The sequence below is a fragment of the Gossypium raimondii genome, chromosome 11 (assembly GCF_025698545.1).
Source record: "Gossypium raimondii isolate GPD5lz chromosome 11, ASM2569854v1, whole genome shotgun sequence".
In the NCBI taxonomy this organism is placed as follows: Eukaryota; Viridiplantae; Streptophyta; class Magnoliopsida; order Malvales; family Malvaceae; genus Gossypium; species Gossypium raimondii.
The window spans coordinates 62,065,995-62,080,965 of record NC_068575.1 but is presented as its reverse complement, the minus strand read 5'-3'; the positions used below and the strand labels follow the sequence as shown (position 1 = coordinate 62,080,965).

The following is a 14,971-nucleotide window of genomic DNA, read 5'->3' as shown; positions in this document are numbered from 1 at the left end:
TCCCCATTGTAGAAGGGCCTTGTCAAAATTATTCTACAATTTGTCAATCTCAACAGATTCATGGAAATTTACTGAAGTGGAGCTTGTAGATAATGTTGACCTGACCAATATGATAGAACTTTTATCGCTCCAATGAGAACGTCAACACCATATCAATTCAGTTGTTCGCTGAGTTAGATGATGCACAGTTTGTTGAAGATATAACTCCAATAAGTCAACATCGTGGGGTTGATTTTGATTTGAATATCGGGTGGGAAGATCAATCGGACTGTGGGGGGACACTGCAAATGGCCGAAAATCCAAACTATAGTAAGAGTTTATATTACGACCTTGTCCCGGGTCACCGTCTACAGATGCATTCGGAGGTGATCTGAACCGATTTAGATGGTGGGGAAGGATCTGGTAATGATTATGATCCTCCCTTGAAATTGTATTTTTTTTATCAAATCACCCCAAAATAGATGGAAAAGTTAACGTTTGTTAACTTTGTTGCCGTGGCATACACATGGATTGTCAAAGTAGATGACATTTAAGCATTTAATTAAATTTTAATATTTAAAAATATTTTTATAATTTTATACTATTTTTAATTATTAGCAAATATTTTTTGAATTTTTAAAATTTTAAAAATTAATTAAATGCTGACATCTAGGTCAGCAAAGTTTAAAAAATTAACTTTTCCTCCTTTTTAGTTGATTTGGCAAAAAAGGTTTTAATGGATAAAAAATGAAAAATTAAATGGAAAGCTAAAATGATTTTTTTAAGTTAGAGAGCCAAATAAATTATTATAACTTTTGTTTTAAATATATTTTAAAGTCATATTCGAATTGACATCTAACACGTAAACTAATAATTAAGGAATCATTTATTATACACAGGTTTTAACAAATAACAAATAGAAACGTCATGAATCTTGTGTTGGTGGATATGACATTTCTGGAGATTTCCTACAAATGGGGCAAGTAGCATTCAATCGGAGCCATTCGTCGATGCAATCAGCATGGAAACAATGTTGGCAGTGGGGTATACTTCTGAGAGTTTCATTGGGCCTATATTCAGACAAGCATATCGGGCAAGTGTTATCATCAGGTTTAGGAAGGCGTCGGCTCTCGCCCAACACTATTCTCGGATACGATTCTATAGTTGATCCATCAAGACCAACTACAAGCATGGGTTGCGGTGTGACCGTCGGATTAAACTCCGGTATAGGACGTTGTGGTGCAACATATGACCTGACCTTGCTACAGATGTAGCATATTAGACATGAGATACTTAAGAGGGTTGGTATAGCAGCACCCACTGTGATTGCATATTGGGCACTCCTTGGAATACCTGATATTGGAGTTTTGACGATTGAGGTTTAAGGGTATACAACATAATTATAATATGAATTATAATATAATTAGGGTGGTTAAAGTAATACAAGGATTGTATCAAATTAATCGATATATTATTAAATAGATCAATTTAGTCCCTATATTATTAAAAGGAATCAAATAAATACAAATTATAATAGACTTAACATTTGATGAAAGAAAATCTAGAATCTTTTTCCAACTGCACTTCAATTCAAAACAAAATATTTCCTTTACAAAACCATAAAAATTGTAAAATATTAACTCCATTAAACAGTAAATGATATATTTTTTAAACAATAAATCTTAACTCTATTTCAATTTGGCATTATTAGATTCTTTTTAATAGTATAGGGACTAAATTAATCTATTTAATAATATAAGGACTAATTTGATACAATTTCTATAATACAAGATCTCCTATGTACTGTCAGATGATTAGAGTGTAAACAAACTCTAGAAATAACAAACCTAGGAACGAAAATGGGGCTGGCAATGACTTTGACCAATGGCGAAAAGATGTGGCAAACAGTGACCTTGATCGAAATGAAATCTCTTTAAATTTTTAAAAAATCACAATTTAATATAATGATAAAATTATATGAATAAAATTTATTATTTTTAACCCTAAAACAATTTCCTAAAAGAATAATAAAATTGTGTTAATAGCTATGTATGTCAAACCTGATTAAAAAATGTACAAGTGTCTAGAAATTGATCAAATCAAGTCTTAGGCCATTTGATAGGTCAACGACATTTTATTATTTTCTAATTAGTCAACGCCTATCTTTCAAGCTTTGCGCATTGGGGCACTTCAATAAAGTCAATTCATATTAATTCCATTTAATTATAAAATCCAAATCTTGAATATAAATTACTAAGTATAATGGTAAAACATATATACTACAAATTTCAAATATAAACTGTACAATGCTCGTGGAGGATTAAAATAATTATTCAAGGGTGGTGGGACTGGGAAGGGAGGTTGGCCAATGGACTTGCCCTCTAAAATGGGAAATTCAACATTTGGCCCTTTGCTTTGAAGTATTTTAAGGTACAGTTAATCTCTTCAAAAATAATAATTTTTTTATTTAACCATTTAAAATATTATAAAAATATAAATTATTAAAATAATAAAATTATATAACTTAATTTCGCCCCATTAAACATTGTAACTTCAATACTCTTAGATTTAAAATTCTGCCACATGTGGATATTATCTAAAAACAATTTAATCCATGTTATGTATTATTTATGATTTGTAATGATGAATTTTATTTTGGGTCTTTTGTAGTAGGAGCGGATTATATTTTATTTTTTATTAAAAAATGGTCAAATTAGTCCCTATACATTAAATCAAAGAGCAAATTAATCATTTCTATTAAAAATTCTATCTATTTCTACAGTTAAACAAATTAACCAAACAATTAGTGCGTACCTTATTTTGATATACAAAGACTAGTCTTTAATGATGATCAATGTATAATAATTCGAATGCAATGGATATAATTGTAGTTAGAATACAAAGAATGTTTACCTCGTCCTGAAGCACTGGAACAACTGATTTCATTGGTTGAATTGGGTTTCAGCCCACACTTAGCGCCCCTCGATTCACACTTACGGCACTTGGGATTACTCCACGTTAGCCATAGATCATCGGTGAGGTTCGACGACGATACCCCTCCATAAAAAGGCCACCCAACAGGTACCGAAACGGTGGCAACTCGTCGGCACGTCGACAATGACAAAGAATCAACCACCTCATTCGACAAAGTAGCAAAAACCGTGTAATTATCACCACTAAGGCAACCAATCAGGTTCAGCCCATACCTTGAATAATCCAACGTACAATTGAAAAACGTATAATCTTGATCATAAACAGCCGTAAATGGTGACCCAGAAAAGTTAAGCGAAAGGATTCTTCGGGGAAGACAATTGTTAGGATCGTTGACCCATATTTGTTGTGCGCCGTAATCAATCGCTTCGATGGTGAAATTTCCAGAATATGGTAGCTGAAGTAACGTTTGGGTTGACTTATAATTACAAGATAGATCGAAACCTGGAAAGCCACATGACTTGGGTTGGCGGCCGATGAGACGAAAAGGGAATCGAATCAACGGTGACGATTTGGTGCTTTGGCAGACGGATTCGGTGCATGGATCCATCGTGCTGGTTGCAGAGTGTAAGGAGAAGTAAACGATGATGAAGAAGAGTTTGAGAATGTCCATGTTTGATTTGTTTGAAAGCTTTGAAAGTTGAAATTTATATGGTCTTCAAAGCTTTTGCTAATGGCGGTAAATGGAATGAGTGTAAACTAATTATAAGATTATTAAATTAGGCTATCAATTTTAAAAAATTATAAAATAAGTATTAAATTATTCAAAATATTATTTAAGTTAATCAATAAATCTTGAGTAAATTATCATAAAAAAATTAAACAGAAAAAAAAGAACTTTCGAAACAGAAAAAATCATACGATTTTAACATCCCAAAAGCCATTGGAATTACAAGAGCCCCATTTGTTGTCATTTGAAAAAGATAGTAGCCAAATAGGCATTTCATCGAATATTTTATGGGCAATACTCAACCGACCCAAAGTGGGCGCTTGGTTGAACTGAAGTAGCTGCCATGGTTACAAAGAATAATAAATCTAAAAATTTCACTTAACAAGCATGAGAAATGGCAATGAATATTCTTCGTTAGTAATGCGTGCATGCTTATTAAAGCATGAAAAATGATGTAAGACATCAGAAATTTGACTAAAATAAATAACAAACATTTTCGCATCAAATTTTAGAAATTACACAATCGTTTGATTAAAAGTATCAAATTGAACTTTCATAAATAACAGGGACTAATAGCGAAATTTTAACAAAAAAATTATTTATCATTATTCCAACAATTTTTTTTCTTTCTCCGGGAAATTAAAAATCGCTGATTCAATTTAGTTTTACATTCATAATAATTAAAAAAAAATTCAAAAGTCGGAGCAGCGACCATTCCGTTCCCAATCACCGTAGCGAGTGGGTTCCGGGCCTTTAGGCCCGCCCACTTCCCCCGTCTCTTTATTCACGTGATCGCCATCTTCACCTTCATCTTCTTCTTTATTCACAGATTCGAGATTCTCTTTCGCAGCTTCTCGATCTCCCTCGTTGGATCTTTCTTCACGGATCAACTGAGTTTCCTGAGCAGAGGAACATACGAAGCGAGTCACAGAGTTATAAGCTGAACGAGTCACCGAATCTGATCTCGAACCAGTGAAAGACGGCTTGGTTATGGAGTGCTCCGAGAGTGACGCGAATAGACGGCTCAGGCTGGTTTTCGCCATTGTTGCTCTGTTTCTTTGGTAATTGTAAAGCGGAGAGGAAAGTGTGGGACAAAACAAAAACCTAGCCTTTGGTTACTCTGAAGGGATTTAAAAGAGAAGAGTGAATTGGAAAGACGAATACGGCGTCGTGTTGGAACATGATGCTGCCGCCACGTTTTGATGCTAAACAAAAGCAACGTGTAAAACTTTAAAACCCCGGGTTTCGGCCCAAAAGTTAACTTACAAGATCGAGCGGTTTCGAGAGAAAAGCTAAGTAGGATGGAGGGGGAGAATGGGCGAAATGCAATTCAGTGGATGGCATTGAGCCCTGAATCATATTCAGGCCTTATTCAAGCTTTACTCAAAATCGAGGGGTTAAACAGCATATCCCGTAATTGGTGATTGTTGCCAACTAAACGCATCTTTGTTGTGCGCCCATTTAATATGGCCTGAATTTGATTTAAACTAGACTTGATGGTGAACCGAATCATAATCCAGATTTGTCTAACCCAACGCAAATTTATTCCCTTGTAATCTATTTCTGGTAAGTGCAGATATTTTTTTTCGTTCCTTACTCATCTGGACTTACTTCGAGGTTTTTGTTTAGGATATGAAATTTAGATGGATTGACCACAAAATTTCTTCCTCTCATTATTGCAGCTGCTCTAACCATTGGTTGGAGTTCACCGGCTAGTTTGTCTAATAATGCCACTATATCAGAGGCACGATTTTCTGGAATACTCTTAGGAAGTCTATCAACTTTAGATTCAATTTCTAAGAGACAAATGCTGGGATCATAGTTTGACTCGTGTTATTTATTTATCCTCTTATGTCCCCAAATTCATCAACCACATTATTAATGTGTTTAGCAGTCGCTTCACAGTGATAGTCGACCTTTTTCTCAATTAAGTGAATTTTATTGTCCAATTCACTGAGTTTTGCAAGAACAAACCCAAAGCCTGACATAACTTCTCGACTTGTGGTGTTAGAAATTTCTTAACATCATCAACTATGGCTGCTAGTCTAGACGTGATCAGTCTTCAGCAGTTTTAAGATTCAAAACCATCTGCTCTACTTGCAAATTCTTCTGTTGCCAGTTTAGCTAAGTAATTTAGCTGGGCAATAGTTATTCTTTCTCCTTGTAAGCTGCTAACCGCTGGGAAAGCAAATACAGCGGTGTTATGTGGATCCTGAGCTGGCTGCTGCAACTCATTAACCATGCTTGTGTACAGTGTCAGAGCATCGGGGCTATGCCACTGGATTTGAGGTAGACCTTGCTCTTGGAGCGTCTAACATGGTTCCTAGTGGTCATCAAGGTTTAGATCTGCCACAGAGTCTAAAGTGGGGCAGCTACGGTTTCATAGTTGTCAAACCTTAAGTAAGTTTTTCCTTCTCTGGTGGTATAGAATTCAGCAGTTGTTGGGTTTTCTTCAGCTTTACTAGAGTTTTCTACCCTTGTTATATCCCATGGTAGGCCTTGTCACATCATCAGATTTTAATTCAAGGAACAAATTGAAAAAAAGTTATCAGACTAATATGGACCAATAAAGAAAAATCAACCACCGGTTGTTTTTCTCGATTTCTGGTTTTTGTCGAGCAGTTCACTCAAAGATCAATTTTGGACCGATAAGCCAGTCGATTTTCAATCCGACCGATTTGGTCTACCAAATATATAACAGCCTGTTTTTAGGGTTAATTAGAATACTAATTTTGTGACCACAAATCCGAAGTCAAAATATTTATTTTATTATGGTTTACAGCATGATAGAATTGTTGTGTGAAATTTTCGTAAAAAAATTTTACCGTTTAAAGACTTAATTCGGTAAAAAGAACTAAATCGACGCGTAAAAGTTAAATTCTATAAGCTAAAAGCATTAGATAGTTATGAAATTTCAAAGTTGAGGCTTTTATGTGGTAATTAATCCATTGGAATTATGAATGGACAAATATGTGCTTTATTAATGAAAATTTCAAGGTTAATAAGGTTATAATGGTAATTATGAAATAAATTAAGTTAAATAATAAAAACATGGTGTCATATTCACCATTTAATTTCCACCACTGAAAATGCATGAAGAAAAACAGCCATGGATGAAGCTATATTCAGCATAGCTTGTGAGCTAAATTGCAAGTTCGTTTTTGTTCCTATTTTAATAATTTTTACGTTTTTAAGATCGTTGCTTCGTAATCTAGCTAGTCCGTGCCTCTGAATTTGAAACTGTTAAAGATTTAACATGTTGCCATTGTTGAATGCTTGAGTAAATTGATGATTTATGATAGATTATGAATATTTTATGTTAGATTTTCATCTTTTATAAAGTGGTTTTTGAGAAAAATGTTAATTTTGGACTAAATTGTGAAATGTGAAAATTTAGTGTTTAAAATGTGAAATAAATTGAAATTATGGTAATATATGGAAAATTCGGCTAGCTTGAGTTTGTGTTTAATTTCATGATATTGTGATTTTATGTTATAATGACTAAATTGCAAAAATGTAAAATTATGGGGGCAAAAGTGTAAATATACTTTAAACTAAATTTTGATTAAAGTGAATAGAAGATAATTAAATAATTTAATTTTGATATTATATAGATGAGAAAAGTGGAATTTGGATCTAGATCGAGGGAAAATCAAAGTATCGGATTAGTCGATCTAATTCGTCGTTTCAGCGAATGAGGTAAGTTCGTATGTTTAATAAGCATTAAATTATATATGTTTAAATGTTTTATTGAGATAATTATGGTGAATACTTAAATATTAAATGTAATTGTGATTACAATGCTTTGAAAATGTTTGACAGAGATTTGATAAAGTAAAAGTCTCGGTTGAAACTTAGGAATAGATAGGATACAAATGTCATGACATTAGCGTTACCGAGATTACGTGTAAGACCATATCTGGGATATGGCATCGATATGAGACTTCGTGTAAGACTATGTCTAGGACATTGGCATCGATATGTGATTTCGTGTAAGACCATGGCTGGGCTATTAGCATCGATACAAGATTACATGTAAGACCATATCTGGGATATGGCATTGTTACGGTACTATGTGTACGAGATCCCCGAGTATCCTTTAGTATTCCAAATGGTTCAATAGGAAAAGTGGATGAAACATGGTTATAAGTGATGGTACAACGAAAGCAAAGTATTCGTGACAGAATCAACAAGTAAGTGAAAGTTGAGAATGAAAGTACGATCGAGTTAAGCAAGACAGGTACGTACAGGATTTATGTGAGAATCGAATGAAAGTGAATTGGTGAATTCATACCTTATCATGTATAGAAAATGAGAAAGATATGTGTTTAAATATGTTATATACCAAAATGTGCTCATTTGGCTATATGGAAGTATGAATTGAATGTTATATGATAATTGAATTGATTAAACTTGTGAAAGTTAAGGTTAGCTATGTAAGTGATTATGTGATTGAATTGTGAGATCATATGAATTGTGTTATATTTTATGTAATTACGTAAATGTGTTTAATTGCTAATATGAGTTTATTAGTCGTATGAACTTACTAAGCTTTATAGCTTACTTTGTGTTATTTTTCTATGTTTATAGTGTTTCAAAGGCTTGCTCGGGTTGGAAGTCGTCGGAGATCCTATCACACTATCCAGCTATAGTTTCGGTACTTAAAAGATTTGTAATTTTGATTATGTAGCATGTATAGGCTAGTTGGTTTGTTAAAAGTATAAGTGATTTTGGCTATTGGTGCCTATATGTTTGAAATGTATTGAGCCATGAGATTTGGCTTGTTTATAATGTGAGGTTTGATATGTAGATGGTCTTATAATTTGTATATGATTGTGGTTATGTGGTAAGCTTTAGTAAAGTTATTGATGCATTAGTGGAAGTGTCCAAATTGATATTCACGATTGATGAATAATGGTATTTATGTGTTTGTTTATATTGGTATTGAGAGGTTATGTTGTAATTGAGATAATGAAAAAGGAATTGAGTATTTTAGGTCTAAAAGACATTGATTTTCATGTCTTGTTAAATTGGTTTAAATGATGATTGTTTGGTTAAATAATAAATCATATCGATTTAGTATGTTTGTGGTTAGACAAAAGTTTGTATATGAATAGATGAAATGGTTGAATTGGTATGGCATGTTTGATGCAATTGTGGTTAATGTTTGATGCATGAATTCACAATGTTTAAGTTGCCTATTGTGTATAAAAATGGTATATTTTGTGCTTGTGTAGGGTTGACCTTTATGATTGGCGAATTGGCCTTGCAAATGGCCTATATTCGTCCACACGACTGTTCACACGGGCGTGTGGCGTCTGTTACTTAAAAGATTCTTAAAGTTTCGGAAATTTTTATGTGTAACTAGTTTAGTCCCGAACCTTTTTAAAAGCATGTTTTAGATCTCGTAGACCTATTTAAGGGACAATGTGATTATGAATGAATGTGATATGATGATACATGATCAATGTATATGAAATGTTTGTATATAGACGTGAATTGTTTGGTAATGCCTCTTAACCCTAGTCCAGCAACGGGTACGGGTTAGGGGTGTTACAAGACCAATCCGGTTCTCACAACACTGCCGGTAGTACCTAAAAAGTTAAGATGAGTGCAATCAACAGAAATCAATTCGAAATCTATCACAAAGATAAAAAAAATAAAAATCTGAGATATAAACAATGTTTGATTGCCAAAGCAACCTGAAAAACAATATTTTGTGGCAACTAAGACCAGTACACACTTGAGCAAAGCAAAAAAATTAATGCACTCCAAAGAACTTAGATGAATGCTGTTTTTTCTTTACAAAATCTAAAGCTCAGTGTCACAGAATCGGACCATTAGGTCGGAAACAATTCTCCTAGCAAATGGAATGTAGCTCAGACAGTACCTGAAAATGCTCAAAGTACACTGATATAAGCAGCAGCCTAGAAAAGTTTGTCTGGGATCTTACTGTAAGAATAGAGCCTTGAACTTTAAGTGATAAATGTCGAAGGCCAACTTACCAAATAAGGGCACAAATCTCACATATGATTGCAAGTAATGTCAAAATCTTGCTTTGAATCTGCCAGATGACAAGTTTAAGAAAATGGAATGTGAGGCCAGATAGTTCCGATACTGTAAAACACTTGAAAGTAACACAGAAACTTGAACGAATAGCAATGATGTATTCGCAAACTTAGTAAAGGAGGTTTAAACTCAGGATTTGATATAATCGGAGTATGGGGTTTTCATAGATTCAAACTTACTTCAATTACTAAAGGTTGCCAGAATTGATCTACCCTATCATAGATTCAAACTTACCCAAAGAGCACAAATGAGAGCAAGAACGACAAATCCAATGTAAATCACTGTTGCATAAACACGAACGGAATCAAACATCATTCGTAACTGTTGCTCAGGTCCCATGAGGAATGCTGTGCTGCCCAAGGGTGCCACAAAGTTCAAATATAAGAAAAGTTGAGAAGCAAACAATTTAGTAGAAGTTGAACTGTACTAACAGGAACTCATGGAGACCTTTTCATCGACTGAACATTACTAAAGCTGCAATGGATAGGTTAAAAGTTCCGGAATCGAACAGACATTAAACTACTAGATTGCCTGGATTGGTAAAACTGGTTTCAAAAGCATGATATATGAAAGTCAAGACACAGTTATGCCAATTATGCAACACTCGAGGAGAAGGATCACTAATGGTTGAAAGACTATTCCTTAGTTACAATGTCCATAAGCAGCATTTATGACTCAAGTAAACCAAATCATGTGTTGAGAGCATAATGTTGAGATGAAGGCACCAATCGACCTACCTTCCGACTGCCAAGACATTGCCAAAGGTGAACAATAATGCGAATTTGATTGGTATGGCAAACACAATAAGTGACTGCAAAAGGAAACAAAAAAGTTGCTAGATGATGTCATACATATATCAAATACGGAACTTGCTTTTACAATTGCTACCGCACTATATCGTTCCCCAAGATGAACCAACAAAACATGCGTAAGAGACAACTTGATACAGCGTGCTCTTTTTTGTGGAAGTGAGGAGGAAACTAGAGATCATATGTTTTTTTTCGCTTGTGCTTTTAGCTAATAAGTACAAGAATAAGTTCTAAAAGCATGCGGTGTTCCTCAACCAGTCTCGTGAATTCATTTGGGCTCAAAGAATCTGTTATAGTGACTGTATCTACATGATCTGGATAGAGATAAATGGCAGAATATATAAGAAGGAACAAAAAACTATGGATGAGCTTGTAAATTGCATTGGAGAGAATGTCATTATGATTTCTTCAAGTGACTCAATCAATAAGGATATTTGCTCTAAATGGGGAAACGAGTGAAAAAGACTTATTCAAAACATAATATTTTCATCTTTAACTTTCCTCTTTTGCTGCTATATGCAGCTATTGAACTTGAAATCATAATAGGGCTTCTTTGTTCTTTCTTTGCGTAATAAAGGATCGGATAAACTACACCCAAGTTCACTAAACTATTAGTAAGTTTACATTTTGGTTTAACTTCAAAAAGTTACAAAATGGTTATTGAACTATTCGAAAGTTTTCGTTTAAGTTTTTGAATTATTTGAAAGTTTTTATTTATGTAATTGGGATGTTAAGTTTTTTTTTAAGTCCGACTAACAAGCTCCAAACTACAATTCGAAGATCAGTACAATAAATTAGTATCCATTGACAAGTAAAAAACATACTTTACATCCAAGACAATATGACAGTTAGTGTCGGAGGTTGGGGGAAAAAGGCTATTTGGATTTTTGGCTATTCATAAAAAAAGTTGAAATGTAAAAGAGAAGCGGAATGAGAGCTTTCGATTGCTATAGCTGATGCGAACAGAAAATGCCATAAAACAGTGATTTTAATAGTCTGATAACTTAAACATAAACTTTCGAATAGTTCAATGACCATTTTGTAATTTTTTGAAGTTGAGTGACCAAAATGTAAAATTACTACTAATTTAGTGACCTTAGGTGTAGTTTACCCATTTTATTTCAATCGATGAACTGTAAGTATCACCAATCAAAAATGCTAATATACATCGAACCCTAGAATACGTGTTGGATCCCCAATTTGTGATTTTTTATTATACATCTAAATTTCAAATGAAAGAAAAGAAAAAATGCTTAAGAATTGAATGATCATACCAGAAACATAAGAACAAGACCCGAAAGTAAACAAGCGGCGGATGCGTATATTCTCTGCATCAAACAAGAAATACCCAAAATTTGAATTTACTGAAAAGAAACATAGAAAGTGAAAATTCAAAGTGTCCGTAAAAAGAAAATGAATGAACGAATTATTACCTGCGTAGTAGAGAGTGAGCATATGCCTTCAGAATCTTCATCTAGGAAGCTTTCAGCTCTGTCTTCTTCATCATTCCCCATTTTCCACATTTTTTAACTTCAGACTCTTGACTGTTCTTCAGATTCTTTTTCCCTGTCTTTTTGCCGTTTATTTTCTGTTTTATTGTAATTAAATTAACTAATCATCACATGCCAAGTCAGGGATGGCTAGAACGACGACGGTTTATTCTAAAACGAAAAGAGAAAACAATTTTCCCAGGTTTTTAAAACTGGAGCGGAATCGATTTCGTCTATCGATTTAATTAAATAAATAATTAAAAATTTATTAAAATAAAATATTAAAAATCGGTTAATCGGTTTAAAACCTTTTTCCAGATTAGTATTTCAGATGATTCATGGGCAAAATATTAAAAAAAAGCCTTTTTTTTATTTATCGAAATGGGCCTATTATTTTATTATTTATCGGAATGGTCCATTTTCCCCTAAATTACGTCCACGTCAACGCGAAGTCAAGGGATGTGTCAGCAAAGCGCGCTGACGTGGACGCGATTTACTGCCACGTAGCGCGTCTCTGGGGACGTGATTTCCCCGCGCATGAACAGTGCAACTATCTTTTTTTTTACCGTTGCCCCCCCAACGGGTCAAAAAAATCTATAAATACCCCCATCCTTTATTTTTTTTCACAGACTAATCATCTCTCAAATTTCCTCTCAATTTCCTCTCAATTTACTCTCAATTTGCTCTTAAATTTCTCTGAAATCTCTATTTCTAAATAATTTAAAAAATATATTTTTAAATTTTTTTTAAATCGTAAAAATTTGTACGATTTCAGCAATGGCCGGAGAATTGACTCGTCTTGATAAGCAACACATATCCGTCAAACAAATGAAATGGCAAAATACCAAAAAAAGCCACTTTTTTTAAAATTTACCGAAATGGGCCCGATATTTTATTATTTACCGGAAAGGGCCCTTTTTCCTCTAAATCGCGTACATGTCAACGCGAAGTCAGGGGACGTGTCAGCAAATCGCGTCCACGTCGGTAGCGCTTTGTCGACGTTGACACAAATAGCGTCACGTAAGCGCTTATTTGTGTCCACGTCGAGAAAGCGCTACCGACGTGACGCGATTTTCGACATGTCCCCGACTTCAGATCGACGTGGACGCGATTTAGGGAAAAAGGGCTCATTCCAATAAATAATAAAATATCGGACCTATTTCGATAAATTTAAAAAAAATAAACTTTTTTTAGTATTTTACCCATGATTCTCGACCCAATTAATTCAGTCTGATTGAAATAATTATGGCTACAACTATATATAAATTTGTTATCGAAGAAAGCCGAGATGCATTCAACACTATAGTTCGAAGAAATGTTAAACCTATTGTATTGTGATTTTTGAGTTACTTTCAACTTATTCCATTTATTATTTACATTGATTTATTGTGATTGAAATTGTTAATATAATTGTAACTTTGAAAGAAATATTCTAAAATACATGTATTCCTCAAGCACTTAAATATTTTATGTTGTTACAATAAAATTAATGTCAATTAAATTAAAATTCAATCCATCTTCATCTTTTACTAGTGAAATTATAAATTTATTATACTTTCAAAAACAACACTAAAATGAAAAACTAAATAACCAATAATTTCGAGAAAAATGATTTTTCAAATTTTTATTTATTTTTTGAAGAAATGTGTTAATTTTTGGTTTTAAATGATTTTATATAAAAATATTTATCGACAAACATTCTTAATTTTTTTATAAAATTTTATTTGAAAATAACAAACATAATATTAATTTAAATAAATTATATTTAATAAAGTTTGAGTCAAATGACAAATATCAAACCTCCAGTTTTGACTTGAGCTTTAGCTCAAGCTCATTACAATTCAAGTTTCACTCAACATAGTTATACCTCTGAAGCAAACCACATTAAGAAAAATAGTATAAACGTTTGACAAAAGTTAAACCATGTAGGTTAAAAATAAAAGCAAAGGTGAACATCGACAGTAAATTCCTACGACATTGAAGCCAAATATAAAGTGGCACAGCATCAAACACAACCCATCAAACCTTCAAATCATGTAGAAACAAAATATGACAACAACACACCTCAGTTAAAACTTCGATGGAGGAGAGCCATTGATATGCATCGAGGCAAAAATTGATATGTCATAAGAAGTAAATTTGAACCAGAAATTGACTAAAGCTAAAAAACCGTCGAAGAGTGTTGATACATAAAAGAGGTTGTGATGTTTTAAAACAATTCACTCAATTCAAATTAAAGGCATACAAAGAGTTACATAATGATCGAAGGTATTTGGTCAAAGTTGAGATTAACTTGATGGTGGCAATAAGGTGCTTAGGGTTTGATAGCTCGCCTTTTTTAGTGGTTCCCTGTAACAGTTCAATTTTCTGTGGTGTCAGAAACAGTGGTTCGAGACCACTAAATCTGACGAGTGAGCTCGTAAATTTTATTATTTAGTATTTACGAGTTAAATATGATTTTAGAAAGATTTTTGAATTAGTGATTTGTGTTTTAAAAGGATTTATTAAGTTAAATGATTTTGAAAACGAGGTAATGAGACCTTGATTTCATAAACCGAGCCGTAAATATTTTTATGAATATTTACGGAGTGCTATTAAGGTAGTAGTAAAGTTTCGTTACAAAATTTTAACGAATTGATAGTTAATTAAATATAAAGGACTAAATTGAAAATATGCAAAACTTGCTAATTAAAGAAAATAAGTGAGTAAATGGTATAAATAATAAATAATGGAGAATTTAAAGGACAAATATGCCTAAACTAACATAGTTGGACGGCATGCTAATGAAAAATAATAAATAAAACAAATGAAGGGTAAAATTGTAAATTACGTGAAATCTAACTAAACAAATAGAAATTGAAAGAGATTTCTAGACATTCTCTTTGTAACTTTGGTAAAAACGGCATGGGGAAAGCTTATAAAGCTGGTTTTCCTTTTATATTGCTACAAGTGAGTTCAATTTT

The 14,971-nt window shown here is 33.2% G+C and overlaps 3 protein-coding genes across 3 annotated transcripts; all 3 read right to left on the bottom strand.

Annotated features, from left to right (window-relative positions):
• Positions 1 to 847: 847 nt before the first annotated feature.
• On the bottom strand, positions 848 to 3,632 carry LOC105801823 (putative RING-H2 finger protein ATL21A). Its single transcript, XM_012633123.2, has 2 exons — positions 2,893 to 3,632; positions 848 to 1,332 (listed from the first exon to the last, which is right to left on the bottom strand). The coding sequence occupies exons 1-2, from the start codon at positions 3,581 to 3,583 to the stop codon at positions 905 to 907; spliced, it is 1,119 nt and encodes a 372-aa protein (XP_012488577.1). The 5' UTR covers positions 3,584 to 3,632; the 3' UTR covers positions 848 to 904.
• Positions 3,633 to 4,166: 534 nt separating this feature from the next.
• Positions 4,167 to 4,900, bottom strand: LOC105801825 (uncharacterized). Its single transcript, XM_012633128.2, has one exon. The coding sequence runs from the start codon at positions 4,681 to 4,683 to the stop codon at positions 4,333 to 4,335; it is 351 nt and encodes a 116-aa protein (XP_012488582.1). The 5' UTR covers positions 4,684 to 4,900; the 3' UTR covers positions 4,167 to 4,332.
• A 4,391-nt stretch (positions 4,901 to 9,291) lies between these two features.
• Positions 9,292 to 12,206, bottom strand: LOC105801824 (uncharacterized). Its single transcript, XM_012633124.2, has 6 exons — positions 11,952 to 12,206; positions 11,793 to 11,846; positions 10,447 to 10,520; positions 9,944 to 10,061; positions 9,646 to 9,704; positions 9,292 to 9,530 (listed from the first exon to the last, which is right to left on the bottom strand). Exons 1-6 carry the CDS (start codon positions 12,039 to 12,041, stop codon positions 9,452 to 9,454), a joined length of 474 nt encoding a protein of 157 aa, XP_012488578.1. The 5' UTR covers positions 12,042 to 12,206; the 3' UTR covers positions 9,292 to 9,451.
• Between the last annotated feature and the right edge of the window lie 2,765 nt (positions 12,207 to 14,971).